Consider the following 26,884-nt stretch of genomic DNA (forward strand, 5'->3'; position numbering starts at 1 on the left):
ATGACCCCTCCCCTCACACTGACCCCTCCCCTCACACTGACCCTCCCACATACTGACCCCTCCCCTCATACTGACCCCTCCCCCCACACTGACCTCTCCCCCCACACTGACCTCTCCCCTCACACTGACCCCTCCCCTCACACTGACCCCTCCCCCAACACTGACCCTCCCACACACTGACCCCTCCCCTACTCTGACCCCACCCAACACTGACCCCTCCCCCCACACACACTGTCCCCTCCCCCCACACTGACCCCTCCCCCACACTGACCCCTCCCCTACTCTGACCCCACCCAACACTGACCCCTCCCCCCACACACACTGTCCCCTCCCCCCACACTGACCCCTCCCCCACACTGACCCCTCCCCCTACACTGGCACCTCCCCCACTCTGACCCCACCCAACACTGACCCCTCCCCCACACACACTGTTCCCTCCCCCACACTGACCCCACCCCCACACTGACCCCTCCCCCTACACTGGCACCTCCCCCACTCTGACCCCACCCAACACTGACCCCTCCCCCCACACACACTGTTCCCTCCCCCACACTGACCCCTCCCCCTACACTGGCACCTCCCCCACTCTGACCCCACCCAACACTGACCCCTCCCCCCACACACACTGTCCCCTCCCCCCACACTGACCCCTCCCCCACACTGACCCCTCCCCCTACACTGGCACCTCCCACACTCTGACCCCACCCAACACTGACCCCTCCCCCCACACACACTGTCCCCTCCCCCCACACTGACCCCTCCCCCACACTGACCCCTCCCCCTACACTGGCACCTCCCCCACTCTGACCCCACCCAACACTGACCCCTCCCCCACACACACTGTTCCCTCCCCCACACTGACCCCTCCCCCACACTGACCCCTCCCCCTACACTGGCACCTCCCCCACTCTGACCCCACCCAACACTGACCCCTCCCCCCACACACACTGTTCCCTCCCCCACACTGACCCCTCCCCCTACACTGGCACCTCCCCCACTCTGACCCCACCCAACACTGACCCCTCCCCCCACACACACTGTTCCCTCCCCCACACTGACTATACCCACACACACTGAGCCCTCCCCCCCACCCAACACTGACCCCTCCCCCCACCCAACACTGACCCCTCCTATACACTGACCCCACCCCCGTATTGACCCCTCCCCCACACTGACCCCTCCCCCCACACTGACCTCTCCCCCCACACTGACCTCTCCCACACACACACTGACCCCTCCCCACACTGACCACTCCTCTACACACTGACACCTCCCCACCTTGACCCCTCCCCCACACTGACCCTTCACCCCACACTGACTCCTCACCCCTCACTGACCTCTCCCCCACACTGACCCCTCCCCCATGATGTCCCCTCCCCATACTGACCACTCCCCCACACTGACCCTTCCCGCACACACTGAACCCTCCCCTACACTCTGACCCCTCCCCCAAACTGACTCCTTTCCCCAGTGACCCCACCCCCCACACACTGACTCCTCCCCTCCTCCACACACTGACCCCTTTCCTCCTCCACACACTGACCCCTCCTCTACACTGACCCCTCCCCCACACACTGACCCCTCCCCCACACACTGAGACCTCCCCTACACACAATGACTCCTCCCCTACACACACTGACCCCTCCCCCACACTGACCCTTCCCCCACACTGACCCCTACCTCACACACTGACCCCCCACACACTGATCCTTCCCCCCACAGTGATCTCTCCCCTCCCCCACACACTGACCCCTCCCTCACACTGACCCCTCCTATACACTGACCTCTCCCCTACACACTGACCACTCCCCCACACTGACCCCTCCCACACACACTGACCCCTCCCCTCCCCCACACACTGACCCCTCCCCTCCCCCACACACTGACTTCTCACCCCCCATATACACTGACCCCTCCCCCACACACTGACCCCTCACCTCCATCACACACTGACCTCCCCACTCCCCCACACACTGACCCCTCCCCCACACACAAACTGACCCCTCACCTCCCTCACACACTGACCTCCCCACTCCCCCACACACAGACCCCTCCCCCACACACACTGATCCCTCACACACACACACTGACCTCTCCCCTCCCCCACACACTGACCCCTCCCCCACACACACTGACCTCCCCACTCCCCCACACACAGACCCCTCCCCCACACACACACTGATCCCTCACACACACACACACTGACCTCCCCACTCCCCTACACACTGACCTCCCCACTCCCCCACACACTGACCTCTCCCCTCCCCCACACACTGACCCCTCATACACATGGTTACCTTCAGTGACTGGTGTACAAGGACACCCTGATCCCGTTGTATATTCCCCTCTCCCAATCTATCACCATTCCGATAATAATCTGCAGTCCTGGTTTTCCTTGAATCATCTCAGATCAATCTCTATTCAACTGCATCTGCCATACGTTTGACCACTCATTCAGCCTGCCCAAGGGCAGTATCACACTACTGTCACTCACAAGGGCAGTATCACACTACTGTCACTCACAAAACCACCCATTTGTGCTTTAATTCCTGTCTGCCAACCAGTTCTCAAAGGCCCTCAACACACTACCCCAATCACATACACTTTATTTTTACAGGCCAATCTCTTAACTGGTTAGATTCTGAGTTGAAGATGTCCAATGCCTGGGGTTTGCGTGTTGCTAATGCCTTTTACCGCATCATTGCCATGTTACAAAAGATCAAAAGACTTTGACTATCCTGTCCAAGTTGCTTTATCTTGGTGCTGGGCTGCTGGATGTTCCTCCCATGGCAGACTGTCCGAACGTTGTCACAACTGTTCTGTGGTTGGGGGAGATCCTGATGTTAACACTGTTACCTTTAGCAAGGCAGTGAATTTGGACAAAGTATCTCAAACATACCCACAACGCTGTGTCTGTGTGAGTGAGTGAGTGTGTGTGTCTGTGAGTGAATGTGTGTGTCTGAGTGTGTGCGTCAGTGAGAGCTGTGTCAGTGAGTGTGTGTGTCAGTGAGTGTATGTCTGTGAGTGTGTGTCTGAGTGAGTGTTATGTCTGTGAATGAATGTGTGTGTGTGTGTGTGTGTATGCGTCAGTGAGAGGTGTGTGAGTGTGTGTCTGAGTGAGTGTGTGTGTCAGTGAGAGGTGTGTCAGTGAGTGTATGTCAGTGAGTGTATGTCTGTGAGTGTGTGTCTGTGAGTGTGTGTCTGTGAGTTTGTGTGTGTCTGAGTGTGTGTGTGTGTCTGAGTGTGTGCGCGCGTCAGTGAGAGGTGTGTCAGTGAGTGTATGTCTGTCTGAGTGAGTGTGTATGTCTGTGTGTGTCTGAGTGTGTGTGAGGGTGGGTGTCTGAGTGAGTGTGTGTCAGTGAGTGTGAGTGTGTCTGAGTGTGTGTATGTCTGTGAGTGTGTGTCTGAGTGAGTGTGAGCGTGTGTGTCAGTGAGTGTGTGCGTGTGCACACTTGTTTGTATTCATGTAAATGAGAGTCAACTTGAAACCTCAAAAAAACAGGTTTTGCTCAAAAGCAGCTCTTTATTTCAAAACATGCAAATTGGGTCAGTTATAAATCCTGATAAAAAAGGTTTGTGTAGCACGAATAAAAATGAGTGAAATGATACCATTCTCCTCCTCTACCTTGGAATATTTGTCAAACGGAACCTGCATTGAATATTGAAATGAATATTGGAATATTGAATTAGAGTACTGGTAAAAAATAACCAAAAACATGATGATTAGATTAGATTAGATTACTTACAGTGTAGAAACAGGCCCTTCGGCCCAACAAGTCCACACCGACCCGCCGAAGAGTAACCCACCCAGACCCATTCCCCTACATTTACCCCTTACCTAACACTACGGGCAATTTAGCATGGCCAATTCACCTGACCTACACATCTTTGGACTGTGGGAGGAAACCGGAGCACCCGGAGGAAACCCACACAGACACGGGGAGAACGTGCAAACTCCACACAGTCAGTCGCCTGAGTCGGGAATTGAACCTGGGTCTCTGGCGCTGTGAGGCAGCAGTGCTAACCACCGTGCCACTGTTCTGCCCTAATATTGAAATTATGGAGGCTGGAAATCAGAAACAAAAACAGAAATGGAAAGAAAATCTCGGCAGGTTTGACAGGATCTGTGGAGAGAGAACAGAGTTAACGTTTCAGGTCCAGTGACCCTGCTTCAGAACCCACTTGTGGGAGCGACAGGCTGGCAAGGGGTTTGGGAAGGAGGGTGAGAATTTTATACATGAGGAGCCGCTGTTAGTGAACAGGGCAGTGATGGGCGGAGCAGACCTTGCTGAGGGTAAGGACAGGGCCAGCTCAGTCTTGCCTCGGGGAGGGGTTTTGGGTTGGGTGAGTGGGTGAGGGTAAGGGTTAGGGTAGCCAGCAGAGACATTAGGGCGTCTGGTTTATGGGCTGTCTCAGCTATGACTGCCTCAGAGCCAGAGTGTGTGCAGTTTTCCCTGGCTCCCTCTCTATCCCAGTCTGGTAACCGTAGCTTTGTGCTGTGGTATCCTATTGCCTGTGTGTTACGAGGGTAAGTGAGGCTCGATGAGGGTTTCTGCAGCCAATGAGCTGAGGCAGCGTTGGGGGGGTGGGGGGGGTGGGTGGGTAAGGTGTGCGGTGGAGATACAGAAGCATATTTGACCCGGAAACCTATCTCTGAAGAAAGTCTGACATGAAGGTTATGAGGAGAATAGCAGTGATTCTGGAAGGATTATTCTATCCCCTGCCTCCCACGGTTTGTGACCCAGCGCTGGGTCTGTCAAGAGGAGAAATTCCTTCTCCCAGCGAGCGGGGAATTCTCTACCACGGAAAGCAGTTGAGGTCAAAACACTGAATGTTTCCAAGGAGGAGTTGGGTGCAGTTCTCAGGGTGAAAGTAATCTCAGGTTATGGGGAGAAAGTGGGAAGAGGGGATTGAGTTGGAAGAACAGCCATTGTCATATTGCATGGTGCAGCAGGCTGAAAGGGCTGAATGGCCTCCTCCTGCTCCCAGTTTAATATTTCTCTGGTTAGTAGCTGTGTACGGTACTGTTCCCAGTGCAGTTACTCAAGGGTTTTCCAATAAGCGTTTCAGCCTCTGCCACCCTTTCTGGTGCTGGTTCAGCCTCACACAGGCAGCAGGGTGGACTACGGGACTGGTGTACATTTCTATCCCCCAGCCCAGGATATCAGATCAACAACCAGACAAGGGAGATAATGTGGTGGCTGTTAACCATCCAGAGGCTCAGTCTCTCCTCACAGCCACTCTGTTTTTGAAGAGAGGTTTGGGGAGACTGGAGGATAGCCAATCCTTAAAAATGGCAACAAGAATAATCCCATCAATGGGTGGGAAATTATTCGATTATTCGGGGCAGGATGTACTCCCGTCTAGAAAAGGAATGAACTTACTGCGAATAGTCAACATAGTCATGGTGTGGGGAAGGTCTTGATTCACAAATGTGACAGAGTTTTCTGAGCAAGTCATGAGGATAATCGATGAGGGTAGGGCAGTGGATGTAGCCTACATGGACTTTACTAAAGCATTTGACCAGATCCCTCATGGGAGGCTGTTTCCGAAGATGAAGTCACATGGGATCCATGGTGAGTCGGTAAGTTGGATACCGAACTGGCTTGGTCATAGAGACAGAGGGTAGTGGTGGAAGAACCTTTTTCTGTCTGGAGGTCTGTGACTGGTGAGGTTCCACAAGGATCAGTGCTGGGACCTCTGTTATTTGTAATATATAATGATTTGGAGGAAATGTTGGGAGTCTGAATAGTAAGGTTGCAGACAACATGAAGATTGGTGGAGTTGTGGATAGTGAGGAAGGTTGTCAAATGATACAGTAGGATATAGGTTGGATGGAGAGATGAGTGGAGGAATGGCAGATGGAGTCTAATAAGGACAAGTGTGAGGGGTGATCACCGATCCCCGATGAGAGTCCCTCACCGATCCCCGATGAGAGTCCCTCACCGATCCCCGATGAGAGTTCCTCACTGATCCCCGATGATTCCCTCACTGATACCCAATGAGCATTCCTTCTGGAGGGCTATGGCTGTGTGCACTATGAGATGACAGCATCTGGTTTGGAAGTGACTGCTCTCCATTTGACACTGGTGATCCAGATTGGATCATGAGATTTTAACTGAGGCACTGGAAGAGCACCTGGTGCACGGGGAAGTCCTTCCCCAAGGATAGGGAAGAGGTGAGGAGGGTTAACAGCAGAATAATGCAGTAATTACTGATGTGCATCCTTGACCCATTCAGGGCTGTTTACATGTAAAAAGTGAGGTCTGCAGATGCTGGAGACTAGAGCTGAAAATGTGTTGCTGGTTAAAGCGCAGCAGGTCAGGCAGCATCCGAGGAACAGGAGATTCGACGTTTCGGGCCTGAGCTACATACACAGTAACATGTTGTGCTCTTGACCCCTGCAAATTCATTCTCTCTCAGTCACAATAAATCAATCCCAGATGAATCAGTTACACAAATTGAGGCATGGCAGATGACTCTAGTTAAAGTGCAGATATGCCATCGCATACCCATCCTCTATGAGGGGCTGAACGGCCTCCAGTTCCTGTGACAGCATTTAAAGCCAGGAACTCCTAAGAGATTGCAGAATGGAAATGTCCCCCCTTCTTCCTTGGGAATAAACGGTTCCAGGTAATTCTGCTGCTGTTGCATTCTGGGAACGTTCCTTTTGGAATTTTTGGCTGTTCTTGTCCCTTCAGGATTCAGAGAAGCAGCTCTCCTAGATTCCAGTTCGCAGTCTCACACTGGTTATCAAAGTGTTGCACCGAGCAGTCTGAAAAATATACAGTCCATCAACCTTACTGGAGTTCCCTCACACCTCACAATCCTTCCCTTTCCCTCGCCCTGTACAATTCTCTCCTCCTCTCTCAATCTCCTCTGTCTGTCCCTGTACTATCCTTTCCCCTTCTCTTCGTCCCCCTCCTCTCTCCTTCATACCACACCCCTCCCAGGTCTGCACCCCACCTCTCCATTTCTCGGTCTTCAGCCCCCTGCGTAAAGCCAGCCGAATGATTGCTTCCAACCCTGAGCTGTCAATACTTGAGGATTTCCACCTCATGACCATGGCCCCTCCCATACACTCAACATTGTGAACCCACCAATCCCTAACACCAAGAAATGTGAGAGTTGTCAAAGTTTATCAAACATAAACCTATCGAGATTGATGGTCGGTTTGGAAACTTCAACAAAGATTTGTCAGATCTCTTAACAAGTCAGACCTACTCACAAAGATTCTGGATCAGTGGTGCTGGAAGAGCACAGCCGTTCAGGCAGCATCCAACGAGCAGCGAAATCGACATTTCGGGCAAAAGCCCTTCATCAGGAATTCACTGCTCGTTGGATGCTGCCTGAACTGCTGTGCTCTTCCAGCACCACTAATCCAGAATCTGGTTTCCAGTATCTGCAGTCATTGTTTGTACTTACTCACAAAGACTCAATCACTGCATCTCAAAGTGCTTTACAAAGCAGCTTTTTAATTATCCAATCTGTTATCCCGTGTGTGCTCATCAGCGTTCCCGTTTGAGTCAGTGAGGGTTAATTTCCCACTCAGATCCAGCTTGGGGCAGTGAGCCCAGTCTTACCAAGATCCCTCGGTCCAGGACTTACAGGCCTGACTAGCATCTGCAGCAAGAGAGATGGACAGCACAGAAACAGACCCTTCGGTCCAACCCGTCCATGCTGACCGGACATTAATCTAGTCCCATTTGCCAGCACCTGGCCCATATCCCTCTAACTCCTTCCGATGCATATGTCCATCCAGATCTCTCAAAATGTTATAATTATAGCCTCACTATCTCCAAGATTCAAAGTCTTTCAACTGCTGAAAAAAATATTAGTTTTTTTTGCCAAATCAGAAGATGACAAACAAATAAATTAATGTTATTCAAACTGGATCATAATAACAGACTTCAGGTAGCAAGTTCACTTTAAGTGAAGGGAACAAAATTATTTGAACTTCTCCCTAAATTTATAATAATTGTAACAGATGACTAGATTGTGATTGGGGGAAAAACAATGACTGCAGATGCTGGAAACCAGATTCTGGATCAGTGGTGCTGGAAGAGCACAGCAGTTCAGGCAGCGTCCAATGAGCAGCGAAATCGACATTTTGGGCAAAAGCCCTTCATCAGGAATAAAGGCAGTGAGCTGTACGCGTACTTACTTACTCTCTGCCTTTATTCCTGATGAAGGGCTTTTGCCCGAAACGTCGATTTCGCTGCTCGTTGGATGCTGCCTGAACTGCTGTGCTCTTCCAGCACCACTGACCGAGATTGTGATTGGACTGAAGTCCAGGTTCCAAACCCTAACCCCCTGCACAGAGCCGCTCTCCAGCTCCCACACTGCAGAAACACTACTGTCTGAGCAACTAAAGTCCCCAAAATTCCTTTTTAAAGCAACTATTTCATGGGGCGCCTGCATCACTGGCTGGGCCCAGATTTCTTGCCCATCCTTGGCTGCCCTTGGGAAGATGGCGGTGAGCTTATCCTTGAACTGCTGCTGTCCCGGAGAGGTGGTGTTAGTGGGGCTTTGAGTTCTAGGATTGTGACCCAGTGACAGTGAAGGAACGGGCTGATGGGTGAGTGGGAGGGGAGCTTGCAGGGGGTGGGGTTCCCGTGTATCTGCTGCCCTTGTCCTTCTAGATGGAAGTGGTTGTGGGTTTGGAAGGTGCTGTCTGAGGGTCTTTGGTGAATTTCTGCAGAGCATCTTGCAGATGGTACACACTACTGTTACTGAGTGTGGGTGGGGGAGGGAGGGGACGGTACACACTGCTGTTACTGAGCGTGGGTGGGGGAGGGAGGGGACGGTACACACTGCTGTTACTGAGCGTGGGTGGGGGGAGGGAGGGGACGGTACACACTGCTGTTACTGAGTGTGGGTGGGGGAGGGAGGGGACGGTACACACTGCTGTTACTGAGTGTGGGTGGGGGAGGGAGGGGACGGTACACACTGCTGTTACTGAGTGTGGGTGGGAGGAGGGAGGGGACGGTACACACTGCTGTTACTGAGCGTGGGTGGGGGAGGGAGGGGACGGTACACACTGCCGTTACTGAGCGTGGGTGGGGGAGGGAGGGGATGTTGAGGGTGGTGGGCGAGGAGCTGATCCAGTGGGCTGGATGTGCTAAAATAGGAAAGGGGAGATATTCCAATCCCAATGAGTCTCAAATCATTCCTCTGTGTTGAATCCCACTCTTTTTTTGAACAAATTAGCAGGTGGTGAGGTGAATGGGAGAGTGTGTTGGGGAGTGGGTTAGGCTAACAGCGCCAGTTAGTGCTGTCAATTACCCATCACATGAGGATGCAGAGATGTCCCATTCTGACACGAATGACGCACCAATGGCCTACAATCCAAAAGTGCAATGTCATTTGGAGAAACCGGCCCCAACCTACAAACTACTTCCACATCAAAGACTCTAAGCGGGACTTCTGAAAGTCGGGCCTTTCTGGCTCAGCGTTCCAAACTGACCTCTTACATCAAGGACTTCCATCCATGAATCTCTCTGGGCTAAAACAGTCAGGATCCTCTCCATCCCACGGGAACTGATCCCCGGGTTCTCTGATAGATCGAGGGATGTCAGGGATGCAGCTGATGCCAAACACCTACAACAAGAGGGAGTTCCATTATTCAGCTCAGGCCCTGGCACCTCCCAGATCCCACTGATGTGGGCAGGCACGATTCCTCAGCTGGCATCAAGGATTGGGAACAGCTTCAGAAGGAGGATCTGGTAACTCTCAGTATTGATAAGAACAGGGAGCAACAGACACTAGTCAGTGTACACACATCTCCCTGACAGACACCAGTCAGTGTACACACGTCTCCCTGAGAGACACCAGTCAGTGTACACACACCTCCCTGAGAGACACCAGTCAGTGTACACACATCTCCCTGACAGACACCAGTGTACACACATCTCCCTGAGAGACACCAGTCAGTGTACACACATCTCCCTGAGAGACACCAGTCAGTGTACAGATATCTCCCTGACAGACACCAGTCAGTGTACACACATCTCCCTGAGAGACACTAGTCAGTGTACACACATCTCCCTGACAGACACCAGTCAGTGTACACACATCTCCCTGAGAGACACCAGTCAGTGTACACACATCTCCCTGAGAGAAACCGGTCAGTGTACAGATATCTCCCTGAGAGACACCAGTCAGTGTACACATATCTCCCTGAGAGACACCAGTCAGTGTACAGATATCTCCTTGAGAGACACCAGTCAGTGTACAGATATCTCCCTGAGAGACACCAATCAGTGTACACATATCTCCCTGAGAGATACCAGTCAGTGTACAGGTATCTCCCTGAGAGACACCAGTCAGTGTACACACAACTCCCTGAGAGACACCAATCAGTGTACAGATATCTCCCTGAGAGACACCAGTTAGTGTACACACATCTCCCTGAGAGACACCAGTCAGTGTACACATATCTCCCTGAGAGACACCAGTCAGTGTACACACATCTCCCTGAGAGACACCAGTCAGTGTACACACATCTCCCTGAGGGAACACCAGTCAGTGTACAGATATCTCCCTGAGAGATACCAGTCAGTGTACAGGTATCTCCCTGAGAGTTACCAGTCAGTGTACACACATCTCCCTGGGAGACACCAGTTAGTGTACATACATCTCCCTGAGCGACACCAGTCAGTGTACACACACCTCCCTGAGAGACACCAGGCGGTGTACGGATAATTCCCTGGGTCTGGTCTGGGAAACAGTGTGCTGTTTTGCTCAGCTTGTGAAGGGTTAGTTTCATCTTTGGGCCAATTTTACAAAAAATCAAACTGTTGAATCGAGTTGGAAATTACCTGGCAAAGTCACTGATGGCATCATCTGTCAATGAGTTTCTTGAAAGATTAAGATGAGTCAAAACACAGCCATCCTGGATTGTAGGAAAATAGATTCAAGTCAAATAAACATGGAAATGAGAGTCTAAGTCCCAGGCTTTCAGACTGACCCTGATTGATCAGCCAGTTCACTGGGAACGTCCTCCTTTACAGAGTTATCATGGCACAGTGTTAGTGTCATAATCCATATGCCCAGGCTAATGCCCTAGGTCAGTATTTCGTGGCCATCCTGACACAGCTCGTTACTTGCTTGAGCAATCCATACAACATAGAACAGTACGATACAGTACAGGCCCTTCGGCACTAGGTGTTGTGCTGACCCTTTACCCTACTCTAAGATCAGACTAACCTACATGCCCTCATTGTACTATCTACCGTCGGCCTATCCAAGAGTTGTTTAAAATATCCCTAATGTCTCTGACTCTACCCCCACTGCTGGCAGTGTATTCCACACACCCCCTCCCTCTGACATCTCCCCTAAACCTTCCTCCAATCACCTTAAAATGATGCCGCCTCGGGACAGCCATTTCCACTCTGGGAAAATTTCTTTGACTACCCACTGTATCCGTGCCTTGCATCATCTCATACACCTCTATCAAGGCCCCTCTCATCCTTCTTCACTCCAGTGAGAAAAGCCCTCGCTCCCTCAGCCTCTCTCCATAAGACACAGCCTCCAGTCCAGGCAGCATCCTGGCTAATCTCCTCGGCACCCTCTCTAAAGCTTCCACATCTTACTTATAATGAGGTGACCAGAACTGAACACAATATTCCAAGTGTGGTCTAACCAGGGCTCTGTAGAACTGCAGCATATCCTCGCGGCTCTTAAACTCAATCCCCCTGCTAATTAGACGCCTTCCTAACCCAATCAACTTAGGTGGAAACTTTGAGAGATCAATGAACGTGAGATCTATGACCCCAAGATCCCTCCATTCCTCCACACTGCCAAGAATCCTGCCTTTAACCCTATAATCTGCATTCACATTCAACGTTTCATAATGAGTCACTTCACACTGTTCCAGGTTGAACTCCACCTGCCCCTTCTCAGCCCAGCTCTGTATCCTGCCTATGTCCCATTGCAACCTACAATAGCCCTCCACACTATCCACAACTCCACCAACTTTCATTTAATTGGCAAACGTACTAACCCACCCTTCCACTTCCTCATCCAAGTCATTTATAAAGATCACAAAGAGCAGAGGTCCCAGAACAGGTCTCTGTGGAACACCACTGGTCACTGAGCTCCAGGCAGAATACTCTCCATCTACCACCACCCTCTGTCTTCTATGGGCCAGCCAATTCTGTATCCGACAGCCAGGTGTCCCTGTATCCCAAGCCTCCTTACTTTCTGAATGGGCCTACCATGGGGAAACTTATCAAACACCTTGCTCAAATCCACGTACACCACATCCACTGCTCCACCCTCATCAATGTGTTTTGTCACATCCTCAAAGAATTCAATAAGGTTTGTGAGGCATGACCTGCCCTTCACAGAGCCATGATATCTCTAATCAAACTATAGTTTTCCAAGTAATCATCAATCCTGTCTCAGATTCCTCTTCAATACTTTGCCCACTATTGATGTAAGACTGACTGGTGTGTAATTCCCAGGATTTTCCCTGTTCCCTTTGTTGAACAAGGGAATAACATTTGCCACCCTCCAATCATCTGGCACTGTTCCAGTGGACAGTGAGGATGTAAAAATCATCACCAAAAGCGCAGCAATCTCTTCCCTCACTTCCTGTAGTAACCTCAGTATATCCCGTCTGGCCCAGGGGATTTATCTGTCCTAATGTTTTTCAGAATTTTCAGCACATCCTTCTTCCTAACATCAGCCTGTTTCACACTGTCCTCACAAATGCCAAGGTCCCTCTCAGTAGTGAATACTGAAGCAAAGCATTTCATTAAGGACCTCCCTTACTTCCTCCGACTCCTGGCACAAGTTCCCTCCACTATCCCTCAGTCTGGCCATCCTCTTGTTCCCCACATTGTGTCGAATGCCTTGGGGTTTTCCTGACTCTAACCCACTCAAGCTTCAGTGGGTGGTTTGGGGTCAGCTCTCCATCTGGAAGAGAGTATGGGCTTGTGTGAGCACATCAGTAACGGCCTCACAGGAACCCCACACAGCTGGGTAATGTCAGAACAACCCCAGCTGCCTTCTCATCGACCCTGGGTTTTCCCACAACGGGATACGTCTGGCTCAAGCAAGGTGGTCTCTTTGAGAAAAGAAACAAGAGACGTTCCCCAACTTCAGCTCCTCGAGAGACTGAGGGGCAGAGGACCAAGCCTGGACAGCAGCTGTGTAGTCCTTACCTGGGTGAGGTACCTCGCAACCAGCTCCAGAAACTGCCAGGCCTCCTGGTCACAAAATATCGAGGAGATCTCCAGATGGGAAAGGACGTCATGAGGAAGATTCTTCAGGAGAAAGTGGACCCCTTTTATTCCCAGGTCATTGTTGGAGAGGATCAGAGTTTTCAAGTGTTTGGTCCCTGAGGGAGGAAAGCTGGTGAGCGGGCAGTGCCAACGTCAGATGGACAGGTGATTCCGCAGTCTGGTATCAGCTTCCAAACTAACCACCAGCCCAACATAATAACAATCAAGTCACTAAACCATGAACACATTGACACACAGCTAGAACATTCCAGTCAGAGTGTTCCTCGTCATCAGTGACAATTACCTTTAAAATGAAATCCCCAATCTATATCCCAACACTTCGCAGGGTCAGCACTGAGGGAGTGGTGCATTGTGGGATGGTCAGTGATGAGGGAGTGGTGCATTGTGGGATGGTCAGTGCTGAGGGAGTGCTGCACTGTCGGAGGGTCAGTGCTGAGGGAGTGGGCACTGTCGGAGGGTCAGCACTGAGGGAGTGGTGCATTGTGGGATGGTCAGCACTGAGGGAGTGGTGCATTGTGGGATGGTCAGTGCTGAGGGAGTGCTGCACTGTCGGAGGGTCAGTGCTGAGGGAGTGGGCACTGTCGGAGGGTCAGTGCTGAGGGAGTAGTGCATTGTGGGATGGTCAGTACTGAGGGAGTGCTGCACTGTCGGAGGGTCAGCACTGAGGGAGTGGTGCATTGTGGGATGGTCAGTGCTGAGGGAGCGCTGCACTGTCGGATGGTCAGTGCTGAGGTAGTGCCGCACTGTTGGAGGGTCAGTGCTGAGGGAGTGGGCACTGTCGGAGGGTCAGTGCTGAGGGAGTGGGCACTGTCGGAGGGTCAGTGCTGAGGGAGTGGGCACTGTCGGAGGGTCAGTGCTGAGGGAGTGGGCACTGTCGGAGGGTCAGTGCTGAGGGAGTGCCGCACTGTGGGAAATACTACTAGTTGAATGGAAACAAACAACTGGAAATCGGAAATAAACAGAAATTGCTGGAGAAACTCTGCAGGTCCGGCACCACCTGAAGTGAGGGAAACAGTGTATTTTGAGTCCACTGTCCCTTTATCAGAACTGAAAGTAACTGAACGAGGAATATTTGTGAACAGGGTTTATTTGTGAATGGGGGTATTTGTGAACGGGGAGTATTTGTGAATGGGGAGATTTGTGAAAGGGGAGTATTTGTGAACAGGGGTGTTTGTGAATGGGGGTATTTGTGGATGGGGGTATTTGTGAATGGGGTATCTGTGAACGGGTGTATTTGTGGATGGGGGTCTTTGTGAATGGGGAGATTTGTGAAAGGGGAGTATTTGTGAACAGGGGTGTTTGTGGATGGGGGTCTTTGTGAATGGGGGTATTTGTGAACGGGGGTATTTATGCTGATGTTGGGGTGGGACAACACCGGGAAGAACCACACCCATTTCCCCCGATACCTTCCAGCCGTCAGGATTCAATATTGAGTTTACTAATTTCAGGCGATGAATCCCCCCCCCCACACCATGTGTCCGGTGTTAGAATCTGTCACTTCCATTACAGCCGCCTCATTTTCAACCATTTTCATTTCTCGTTAGCACCTTATCCAGTTTTTATTTCTATGTTGCTCTGTCATCAGCAATCTCTTTATTTACTTACTCCTCCTCTCTCTCTATCTCTCTATTTCTCAGGCACTGTCTCCAAGTACAGAGGAACTTTGATTATCCGAATATCGGATCATCCGAAGGGGATCTCCAGGTCCCGATAGAAACATTACATCAAAGACATGTTTCCAACAGGGATCGCGTCTTTTGTTTACAGTGATTAAAAAGGCACCATCTCCAAATGACTGACCTCCCACCCTCTCTCTCTCCCTACACTTTCCCTGGAGTTCTACACAGGGGTATACCCGAACCCCGCGCCCCCACCTTGCCCAAATAATCTCACCAACATTGTCCGGTACAGGGCAAAGGTGGAACCTGTCAAAAAGTTGCAGTAAAAAGTTGTGTGTGTGTGTGGCTCTGTGTGTGTGTGTCCCTGCCTGCCTGTGTGTGTGCATGTGTGAGTGTGTGAGTGTGTGTGAGTGTGTGTGTGGGTGTGTGTGTGTGTGTGTGTGTGTGTGTGTGTGTGTGTGTGTGTGTGTGTGTGTCCCTGCCTCTGTGTGTGTGTGTGTGTGAGAGTGTGTATGTGTGTGTGTGTGTGTGTGTGTGTGTCCCTGCCTCTGTGTGTGTGTGTGTGTGAGAGTGTGTATGTGTGTGTGTCCCTGCCTGCCTGTGTGTGTGCGTGTGTGAGTGTGTGTGTGTCCCTGCCTCTGTGTGTGTGTGTGTGTGTGTGTGTGTGTGTCCCTGCCTCTGTGTGAGTGTGTGTGTGTGTGTGTCCCTGCCTGTGTGTGTGTGTGTGTCCCTGCCTCTGTGTGAGTGTGTGTGTGTGTGTGTGTCCCTGCCTGTGTGTGTGTGTGTGTCCCTGCCTCTGTGTGAGTGTGTGTGTGTGTCCCTGCCTGTGTGTGTGTGTCCCTGCCTGTGTGTGTGTGTGTGTCCCTGCCTCTGTGTGTGTGTGTGTGTGTGTGTGTGTGTGTGTGTGTGTGTGTGTGTGTGTGTGTGTGTCCCTGCCTCTGTGTGAGTGTGTGTGTGTGTGTGTGTGTGTGTGTGTGTCCCTGCCTGTGTGTGTGTGTGTGTGTGTGTGTGTCCCTGCCTCTGTGTGAGTGTGTGTGTCCCTGCCTGTGTGTGTGTGTGTGTGTGTGGCTCTGCTGAGTTTCTCCAGCGCTCTGTTTTTGTACCACATTTTGACGATCTCCTTCCCCATTTGTCGATTTGACCTGCTGTCTGTCACCAACTCAACAGAAAATCTTCAGTCCTGACTGGTACCCTCCTGACCCCATCACATCTATCTTAAAGGATCTTCCTTCATGTGTTGGAGTCCGAAATCACAGGACACCAGGTCCCAGTCCGATACGTTTTGGAGTGCTGTGTCTTTGTTCAGTGAAGTCTATCAGGTCCAGCAGTTGTGTACCTCACCTGATGAGGGAGCAGCGCTCCGAAAGCCTGTGATTTCAATTAAACCTGGTGGACTATAACCTGGTGTTGTGTGATTTCTGACTTTGCCCACCCCAGCCCGACACCAGCAGCTCCCACATAAGGAAAGATATAACTACGTTCACTAGAGTTTACAAAGATGAGAAATTGTATCAGATTCTAACAGGTCAGATCAGATCCAGGGAGGATGATTCCCTGGATGAGGAGTCGAGAACCAGAGGCTCCAGTCTGAGGGTGGGAGGGTAGACTTATATCAGAGGTGTGACAGAGATGAAAAACATTCCTTCGCCCAAAGGTTGGGGGGCATTTAGAATTCTGCTGGTCAGGCACATGGAGAGCAGTGAGTTGGGTGTGTAGGTTAAGTTATTATATTTTACATTAGGATTAAACCTCGGTACAGCATCGTGGGCCGAAGGGTCTGCTCTGTGCTGTACATTTCTATGTTCTATGTTCTACACCATGAAGGCAGCGGAAGCCAAGTCCCTGAATATATTCAAGAAAGAGGTTGACACATTTCTAGGCTTTAAGGGTATGAAGGAGAGTGGGGACTGATGCGATCGTACCACATGGGGACACAAACCTGAAGGGCTGAATGGCCTACTCCTGCTGCCAGTTTCCGTGATCCTAAGTGAGTGTGCGCTTTCCCAGGATGCTCTGCCTCTAACTCTGTGCAAGTCGCTGATACAGAACACCGTGATATCACCCTTGAAGTTGGAGATTGTATCTTATACAGCACGCAAGAGACCCTTCAACCCATCGAGTCTGTGCTGACCCATCTGCACTAGTCCCATGTTCCAGCGCTTGGCCTGTGGCCTTGAATGTTACGACATTTCCCACCCCACCTCAACTCCCCTCTGAGGCAGACTGTCGTCCCTTTGTCGGGATATTCCTTGTGAGGGGCTGAGGGGAGTTATGATGCTGTCGAGACGGGAGTTTGACCTGTCTCTTACCTTTCATTGTGCAGGTCAGAGCGAAGTTCTGCAGGAACCTGGCTGTGAGGCCACAGGCCTGGAGTTTGAGGGTGCTCAGTAGTGGGCAGGATCTGAGGAGGGAGGCGATAGCCTGAGAGCAGCCATCGCCCAAAGGATTGAGGCTGAGGTTCAATTCCTCCAGACTCTGAAACACAAATAAAACAAAATAAACGCACGGAATTGCTTGTGGTGTAAACTAATACAGAGGATTATCCGGGCATTCGGTTATTGGAACGTCGGATTATTCAGCAACATCACTCAGCTACGTTATCCGGCATTAGATTATTGATAGTTCGACTAACGGAACAAAATACTCCCGCTCAGATAATCGAGGTTCCTCTCAATATTTTTACAACCTCCTCTAGCCACCCCGCACTGCGCTCGGTGTTAATTGTACCATTTAGAATAAAGATATAGGTAAAGTTACCATAGTCCAATGTTAGAGAGACAACTGGGGCTGGTTTAACCTGAGGGTCACCATGCCTCAGGGAAGGGGAGAGAGAGAGAGAGCGAGAGGGAGATCCCTCAGCCAGGGTGGGGATTGAACCCATGTGACTCTGCATTAGCCGTCCCTCCAACTGTGCTAACCAGCCCCAAGGTTAAAGGTTGACTATTGATTCTTGACGATCTTGAGCACAAAGAAATGGAGTCAGTCATAGTTTACTTTTGAACGGGGTTTTTAAAAGGTCCGTTTCAGGAGGGGAGGGGCCAGGCCGCTCAGAGCCCAGGAGATCTGCTCCCACCCCTGGCCAAAGGGACCATCCACACGTGCACACCTGGATAGAGGGCACACAGAGAAGATGCTTCCACCAGCAGGAGTCATAGAGTCATAGAGATGTACATCACGGAAACAGACCCTTCAATCCAACCCATCCATGCCGACCAGATATCCCAACCCAATCTAGTCCCACCTGCCAGCACCCGGCCCATATCCCTCCAAACCCTTCCTATTCATATATCCATATAGATCACATCTACCACTCTGCCCTCATCAATCTTCTTTGTTACTTCTTCAAAAAACTCAATCAAGTTTGTGAGACATGATTTCCCACGCACAAAGCCAGGTTGACTATCCCTAATCAGTCCGTGTCTTTCCAAATACATGTACATCCTGTCCCTCAGGATTCCCTCTAATAACTTGCCCACCACCGACGTAAGGCTCACCAGTCTATAGTTCCCTGGCTTGTCTTTACCACCCTTCTTAAACAGTGGCACCACGTTTGCCAACGTCCAGGCTTCCGGTACCTCACCTGTGACTATCATTGACACAAATATCTCAGCAAGACGCCCAGCAATCACTTCCCTAGCTTCCCACAGAGTTCTCGGGTACACCTGATCAGGTCCTGGGGATTTATCCACCTTTAACCGTTTCAAGGTATCCAGCACTTCCTCGTCTGTAATCTGGACATTTTGCAAGATGTCACCAGCTATTTCCCTACTTTCTATATCTTCCATGTTCTTTTCCACAGTAAATACTGATGTAAAATATTCATTTAGTATCTCCTCCATCTCCCCCATCAAGGCTCCACACAAAGGCCACCTTGCTGATCTGTGAGGGGCCCTATTCTCTCCCTAGTTACCCTTTTGTCCTTAATATATTTGTAAAAATCCTTTGGATTCTCCTTAACCCTATTTGTCAAAGCTATCTCATGTTCCCTTGTTGACTTCCTGATTTCTCTTTTAAGTATACTCCTATTGCCTTTATACTCTTCTAAGGATTCACTCGGTCTATCCTGTCTATACCTGACATATGCTTCCTTCTTTTTCTTGGAGACTGAGACCCAAGGGCACAGCCTCAGGGTGAAGGGAGACGAGGAGAACAGAGATGAGGAGAAATTTCTTCAGCTGGAGGGTGGGGAAACTGTGCAACTCATTACCACACAGGGCTGTGGAGGCCTGCTTATTGTGTGTATTTAAGACAGAGATAGACAGGTACTTAGTCAAGATTAGAGTGGTGTTGGAAAAGCACAGCAAGTCAGGATTGAGCTGATGAAGGGCTTTTGCCTGAAACGTCAATGTTTCCTGCTCCTCGGATGCTGCCTGACCTGTTGTGCTTTTCCAGCACCACTCTAATCCTGACTCTAATCTCCAGCATCTGCAGTACCCACTTCCACACAGGTAGGTCCTTGATTAGTAAGAGGGATCAAGGGTTTCAGGGAGAAGGCAGGAGAATGGGATTGAGAAACATATCAGCCATGATGGAATGGTGGAGCCGAACTGATGGGCTGAATGGTTAATGCTCAATTTCCAAAAATGAATTAAATTGAAGAGTAGTTTGAGACGGAGCTGGGGTTACGATGGTGGTTATCGGTGGTTGCTGGAATCGGTGGTGGTAATCATTGTGGTAATCGTTGATGATATTCATTGCTGGAATCGCTGGTGATAATTGGTGGGAATCGGTGGTGGGAATCATTAGTGGAACGATTGGAGAGGGAGCTGAGGGGATGTGATGTGTTGATCGGACACTGCGCAGTGTGTACTGGAGCCCAGCTTTGTACTGTCAGAGGGTTAGCAGAATCCGGCAGAACCTGACTGGGTTCCAGCACTCTGACAGACCATCTGATCCACACGCGTGTTCACTGGGTTCCAGCACTCCAACAGGCCATCTGATCCACACGCGTGTTCACTGGGCTCCAGCACTCCGACAGGCCATCTGATCCACACGCGTGTTCACTGGGTTCCAGCACTCCGACAGGCCATCTGATCCACACGCGTGTTCACTGGGCTCCAGCACTCCGACAGGCCATCTGATCCACATGCGTGTTCACTGGGCTCCAGCACTCCGACAGGCTATCTGATCCACACACGTGTTCACTGGGTTCCAGCACTCCGACAGGCCATCTGATCCACACGCGTGTTCACTGGGCTCCAGCACTCCGACAGGCCATCTGATCCACATGCGTGTTCACTGGGCTCCAGCACTCCGACAGGCCATCTGATCCACACGCGTGTTCACTGGGCTCCAGCACTCCGACAGGCCATCTGATCCACACGCGTGTTCACTGGGCTCCAGCACTCCGACAGGCCATCTGATCCACATGCGTGTTCACTGGGCTCCAGCACTCCGACAGGCCATCTGATCCACACGCGTGTTCACTGGGCTCCATCACTCCGACAGGCCAGCTGATCCACACGCGTGTTCACCCTTAAACAAGTTATCCAACTGTTCCCATCCTCCTTGCTAACTTGGTCATCTACCCAATCAAAACACTTCATAATTTTGAACATCTCGATAAGATCTCACCTTCATCCCCTTGTCTTCGTAAAGAACAATCCCAGCTGAGAGTCAGAGTCCTACAGAGACAGGCCCTTCAGCCCTAACTGGTCCATGCTGACCAGAATGTCCATCCACACTAACCTCATTTCCCTGCACTTGGCCACATCCTTCTAATCCTTTCCTATCCGTGTATTTGTCCAAATGCCTTTTAAATGTTGTTAATGGACCCACCTCAACCACTTCCTCTGGCAGCTCATTCCATATGTGTACCACCCTCTGTGTAAAAAAGTTGCCCCTCAGGTTCCCTTTTATTCTTCCCCCTCTAACCTTAAACTGATGCCCTCTAGTCCACGATTCCCCCAACCCTGGGAAAAAGACTGAGTACATTCACCCTGTCCAGGCCTCTAATGATCTTATACACCTCTATAAGGTCCCTCCCTCAGTCTCCTACGCTCTAAAGAGAAAACTCCTAGCTTGTCCAACCTCGCTGTAACCATTGAGTCCAGGTAACATCCTTGTAAATTTCTTCTGCACTCTTTTCAGTTTAATACCATCCTCCCTGTAGCAAGGTGACCAAAGCTGAACACAGTACTCCAAGTGCGGCCTCACCAACATCCTGTACAACTGCAACATAACTTCCCACCTTCTATACTCAGTGCCCTGACTGATGAAGGCCAGTGTGCCAAAGGTCTCGTTCACTGCCCTGTCTACCTGGGACTCCACTTCCAGAGAACCGTGCACCTGAACTCCAAGGTCCCTCTGTCCCACTACACTCCTTAAGGCCCCACCATTCACCGTGAAACTCCTACCTCGATTGTCCAGTCTCTTCACATTCACTGAATCCCCTCATCCCTGAGACTGTTTGGTGTTCTGTGCTCCCTGTCTTGAGGCACAGCTTTTACCGAGAGAAGTTATTTCCTGAAGTGGTGTTGGGCAGGGAGTAGGTGTGCTCCAGGGGTGTGGGGTGGGCGGGGGTTATGGGACCTTCAAGTTCAGGGTAACATCAGAAGCACTTCATTGCACAGAGGGGAGTGGGAGTCTGTAACTGTCCTGGGGAGTGACTGAGGGGGAGCTGACCCCCTCTGACTGAGAGGGACGGATTCTTGTTGCTGAAGGTTATTGAGGGAAATAAAGCAACATTGTGTGAATGGAGTCAGGACACAGGTCAGCTGTGATACCTGATTGAATGGTGACCCACTCAACAGAGCCAAATGGCCTCCTCCTGAAACACATGTTGACATAGAGTCATAGAGATGTACAGCACGGAAACAAACCCTTCGGTCCAACCCATCCATGCCGACCAGATATCCCAACCCAATCTAGTCCCACCTGCCAGCACCCGGCCCATATCCCTCCAAACCCTTCCTATTCATATACCCATCCAAATGCCTCTTAAATGTTGCAATTGTACCAGCCTCCACCACTTCCTCTGGCAGCTCATTCCATACACGTACCACCCTCTGTGTGAAAACGTTGCCCCTTAGGTCTCTTATATCTTTCCCCCCTCACCCTAAACCTATACCCTCTAGTTCTGGACTCCCCCACCCCAGGGAAAAGACTTTATCTATTTATTCTATCCATGCCCCTCATGATTTTGTAAACCTCTATAAGGTCACCCCTCAGCCTCCGACGCTCCAGGGAAAACAGCCCCAGCCTGTCCAGCCTCTCCCTGTAGCTCATCGTTAGTGAGATCTCAAACCTGAAGAGCCGCCTCCTCAGTTGGCCGGCTGGCCTGACAGAGCGCGCTCAGGCCTTGGTGTGTGATCTGATTGGAGGAGAGGTCCAGCACCCTCAGGTTGGGCATGGTTACCAGGCAGGCCAGCAGCTCCCCCATGGCATCGTCACCCAGGCGATTGGCAGACAGGCACAGCTGGCGGGTGGGGGTCTGTAGTTTCAGGGCCCTCAGGATGGGACTCAGGTGCTCCTGGCTCAGGGACAGGCCGGACAGGTCGACAAGGGAGCCTTGCTCCTGGAGGTGTAGAATCTTCACCATGGAGGGGTTTGCATCTGCAGGCAGTCAGACACAACAACGAGATCATTACAGCAACCACCACTCCACAGAAAATCCAACCACACCGGGTCCCTCTTCCTATTGCTCAGCCCTAACAGGCCAGAAATAGAGGGTCTCACTGACCCAGTTCAGAGGGCAGATTGGAATCATTCACACTGCCGTGGGTCTGGAGTCACGTGTAGGCCAGACCAGGTAAGGATAGCAGTTTCCTTCCCTGAATGACATTGGTGACCCAGATGGGGGTTTTTACAATTGATGATAATTCCTTGGTCACCGTCACCAAGACTTGCTTCAACTGCAGATTTACAGTCGCACAGACAGCGCAGAAACAGACCCTTCAGCCCAACCCGTCCATGCCGACCAGATATCCCAACCCAATCTAGTCCCACCTGCCAGCACCCGGCCCATATCCCTCCAAACCCTTCCTATTCACATACCCATCCAAATGCCTCTTAAATGTTGCAACTGTACCAGCCTCCACCACATCCTCTGGCAGCTCATTCCATACACATACCACCCTCTGTGTGAAAAAGTTGCCCCTTAGGTCTCTTTTATATCTTTCCCCCCTCACCCTAAACCTATGCCCTCTAGTTCTGGACTCCCCGACCCCAGGGAAAAGATGTTGTCTATTGACACTGTCCATGCCCCTGATATGTATTGATTGAATTTCTACCAGCTTTGATCCAGTGTTCCCAAACAGAGGACCTGGAGCTCTGGATAATGATGGATACGATGTGGTGTGATGTTCTGGGGATGTGGGTTCACATCCTGCTATGGTAGATGGTGGGTGGGGGAGTTTAAATTTGGTATTGTCTCGAGCTAAAAGCATAATGACGACCATGTGACCCAGTGTCAACAATTGCAAAAACTCATCTGGGTCACTAACGTCCTTCAGGGAAGGAAACTGCCACCCTTCCCCGGTCTGGCCTACACGTGACTCCAGACCAGGAAACTGCCACCCTTCCCCGGTCTGGCCTACACGTGACTCCAGACCAGGAATCTGCCACCCTTCCCCGGTCTGGCCTACACGTGACTCCAGACCAGGAATCTGCCACCCTTCCCCGGTCTGGCCTACACGTGACTCCAGACCAGGAAACTGCCATCCTTCCCCGGTCTGGCCTACACGTGACTCCAGACCAGGAAACTGCCACCCTTCCCCGGTCTGGCCTACACGTGACTCCAGACCAGGAAACTGCCACCCTTCCCCGGTCTGGCCTACACGTGACTCCAGACCAGGAAACTGCCACCCTTCCCCGGTCTGGCCTACACGTGACTCCAGACCAGGAAACTGCCACCCTTCCCCGGTCTGGCCTACACGTGACTCCAGACCAGGAAACTGCCATCCTTCCCCGGTCTGGCCTACACGTGACTCCAGACCAGGAAACTGCCACCCTTCCCCGGTCTGGCCTACACGTGACTCCAGACCAGGAAACTGCCACCCTTCCCCGGTCTGGCCTACACGTGACTCCAGACCAGGAAACTGCCACCCTTCCCCGGTCTGGCCTACACGTGACTCCAGACCAGGAATCTGCCACCCTTCCCCGGTCTGGCCTACACGTGACTCCAGACCAGGAAACTGCCACCCTTCCCCGGTCTGGCCTACACGTGACTCCAGACCAGGAAACTGCCACCCTTCCCCGGTCTGGCCTACACGTGACTCCAGACCAGGAATCTGCCACCCTTCCCCGGTCTGGCCTACACGTGACTCCAGACCAGGAAACTGCCATCATCCCCGGTCTGGCCTACACGTGACTCCCGACCAGGAAACTGCCACCCTTCCCCGGTCTGGCCTACACGTGACTCCAGACCAGGAAACTGCCACCCTTCCCCGGTCTGGCCTACACGTGACTCCAGACCAGGAAACTGCCATCATCCCCGGTCTGGCCTACACGTGACTCCCGACCAGGAAACTGCCACCCTTCCCCGGTCTGGCCTACACGTGACTCCAGACCAGGAAACTGCCACCCTTCCCCGGTCTGGCCTACACGTGACTCCAGACCAGGAAACTGCCACCCTTCCCCGGTCTGGCCTACACGTGACTCCAGACCAGGAAACTGCCATCATCCCCGGTCTGGCCTACACGTGACTCCCGACCAGGAAACTGCCACCCATCCCCGGTCTGGCCTACACGTGACTCCAGACCAGGAAACTGCCACCCTTCCCCGGTCTGGCCTACACGTGACTCCAGACCAGGAAACTGCCACCCTTCCCCGGTCTGGCCTACACGTGATTACAGACCAGGAAACTGCCACCCTTCCCCGGTCTGGCCTACACGTGACTCCAGACCAGGAAACTGCCACCCTTCCCCGGTCTGGCATACACGTGACTCCAGACCAGGAAACTGCCATCATCCCCGGTCTGGCCTACACGTGACTCCCGACCAGGAAACTGCCACCCATCCCCGGTCTGGCCTACACGTGACTCCCGACCAGGAAACTGCCACCCTTCCCCGGTCTGGCCTACACGTGACTCCAGACCAGGAAACTGCCATCATCCCCGGTCTGGCCTACACGTGACTCCAGACCAGGAAACTGCCACCCTTCCCCGGTCTGGCCTACACGTGACACCCGACCAGGAAACTGCCATCATCCCCGGTCTGGCCTACACGTGACTCCAGACCAGGAAACTGCCACCCTTCCCCGGTCTGGCCTACACGTGACTCCAGACCAGGAAACTGCCACCCTTCCCCAGTCTGGCCTACACGTGACTCCAGACCAGGAAACTGTCACCCTTCCCCGGTCTGGCCTACACGTGACTCCAGACCAGGAAACTGCCATCCTTCCCCGGTCTGGCCTACACGTGACTCCAGACCAGGAAACTGTCACCCTTCCCCGGTCTGGCCTACACGTGACTCCCGACCAGGAAACTGCCACCCTTCCCCGGTCTGGCCTACACGTGACTCCCGACCAGGAAACTGCCATCCTTCCCCGGTCTGGCCTACACGTGACTCCCGACCAGGAAACTGCCATCCTTCCCCGGTCTGGCCTACACGTGACTCCAGCCCAGGAAACTGCCACCCTTCCCCGGTCTGGCCTACACGTGACTCCAGACCAGGAAACTGCCACTCTTCCCCGGTCTGGCCTACACGTGACTCCAGACCAGGAAACTGTCACCCTTCCCCGGTCTGGCCTACACGTGACTCCCGACCAGGAAACTGCCATCCTTCCCCGGTCTGGCCTACACGTGACTCCAGACCAGGAAACTGTCACCCTTCCCCGGTCTGGCCTACACGTGACTCCCGACCAGGAAACTGCCACCCTTCCCCGGTCTGGCCTACACGTGACTCCCGACCAGGAAACTGCCATCCTTCCCCGGTCTGGCCTACACGTGACTCCCGACCAGGAAACTGCCATCCTTCCCCGGTCTGGCCTACACGTGACTCCAGACCAGGAAACTGCCACCCTTCCCCGGTCTGGCCTACACGTGACTCCAGACCAGGAAACTGCCATCATCCCCGGTCTGGCCTACACGTGACTCCAGACCAGGAAACTGCCACCCTTCCCCGGTCTGGCCTACACGTGACTCCAGACCAGGAAACTGCCACCCTTCCCCGGTCTGGCCTACACGTGACTCCAGACCAGGAAACTGCCATCCTTCCCCGGTCTGGCCTACACGTGACTCCAGACCAGGAAACTGCCACCCTTCCCCGGTCTGGCCTACACGTGACTCCAGACCAGGAAACTGCCACCCTTCCCCGGTCTGGCCTACACGTGACTCCAGACCAGGAAACTGCCACCCTTCCCCGGTCTGGCCTACACGTGACTCCAGACCAGGAAACTGCCACCCTTCCCCGGTCTGGCCTACACGTGACTCCAGACCAGGAAACTGCCACCCTTCCCCGGTCTGGCCTACACGTGACTCCAGACCAGGAAACTGCCACCCTTCCCCGGTCTGGCCTACACGTGACTCCAGACCAGGAAACTGCCATCCTTCCCCGGTCTGGCCTACACGTGACTCCAGACCAGGAAACTGCCACCCTTCCCCGGTCTGGCCTACACGTGACTCCAGACCAGGAAACTGCCACCCTTCCCCGGTCTGGCCTACACGTGACTCCAGACCAGGAAACTGCCACCCTTCCCCGGTCTGGCCTACACGTGACTCCAGACCAGGAAACTGCCACCCTTCCCCGGTCTGGCCTACACGTGACTCCAGACCAGGAAACTGCCATCCTTCCCCGGTCTGGCCTACACGTGACTCCAGACCCACAGCAGTGTGAGTGACTCCTAACTGCCCTCTGAAATGATGAAGTAAGAGACTTGTGCGACTTGAAACCTAAAACAGGGAATGAAACAGACAGCAACCGGGCATTACTGGAAAAGACAACTGGAAACTACTCTGTTGACCCTGCACAGCCCCCCTCACTAACACCCTGGGGAGGGGGTGGGGTTAGGGCCAACACTGGGAGAGCTGTCACACAGACTGACCAAGCAACAGCCTGACACAGACACACTCACGGA

General features: G+C 52.3%; 1 protein-coding gene across 1 annotated transcript in view; it reads right to left on the reverse strand.

Moving 5' to 3' along the window:
• Positions 1–3,503: 3,503 nt before the first annotated feature.
• The window catches only part of LOC132816253 (tonsoku-like protein), a 148,563-nt gene continuing 125,182 nt past the window's right edge, over positions 3,504–26,884 (reverse strand). The window contains exons 23-28 of the mRNA XM_060825749.1: positions 22,116–22,423; positions 17,179–17,344; positions 13,170–13,345; positions 10,821–10,894; positions 9,467–9,600; positions 3,504–6,775 (exon numbers count right to left, since the gene is read on the reverse strand). Of these exons, the coding sequence (XP_060681732.1) occupies positions 6,705–6,775; positions 9,467–9,600; positions 10,821–10,894; positions 13,170–13,345; positions 17,179–17,344; positions 22,116–22,423 (929 nt within the window). The 3' untranslated portion in view covers positions 3,504–6,704. The remainder of the gene's footprint in view (positions 6,776–9,466; positions 9,601–10,820; positions 10,895–13,169; positions 13,346–17,178; positions 17,345–22,115; positions 22,424–26,884) is intronic.

The sequence above is a fragment of the Hemiscyllium ocellatum genome, chromosome 5 (assembly GCF_020745735.1).
Source record: "Hemiscyllium ocellatum isolate sHemOce1 chromosome 5, sHemOce1.pat.X.cur, whole genome shotgun sequence".
NCBI lineage: Eukaryota > Metazoa > Chordata > Chondrichthyes > Orectolobiformes > Hemiscylliidae > Hemiscyllium > Hemiscyllium ocellatum.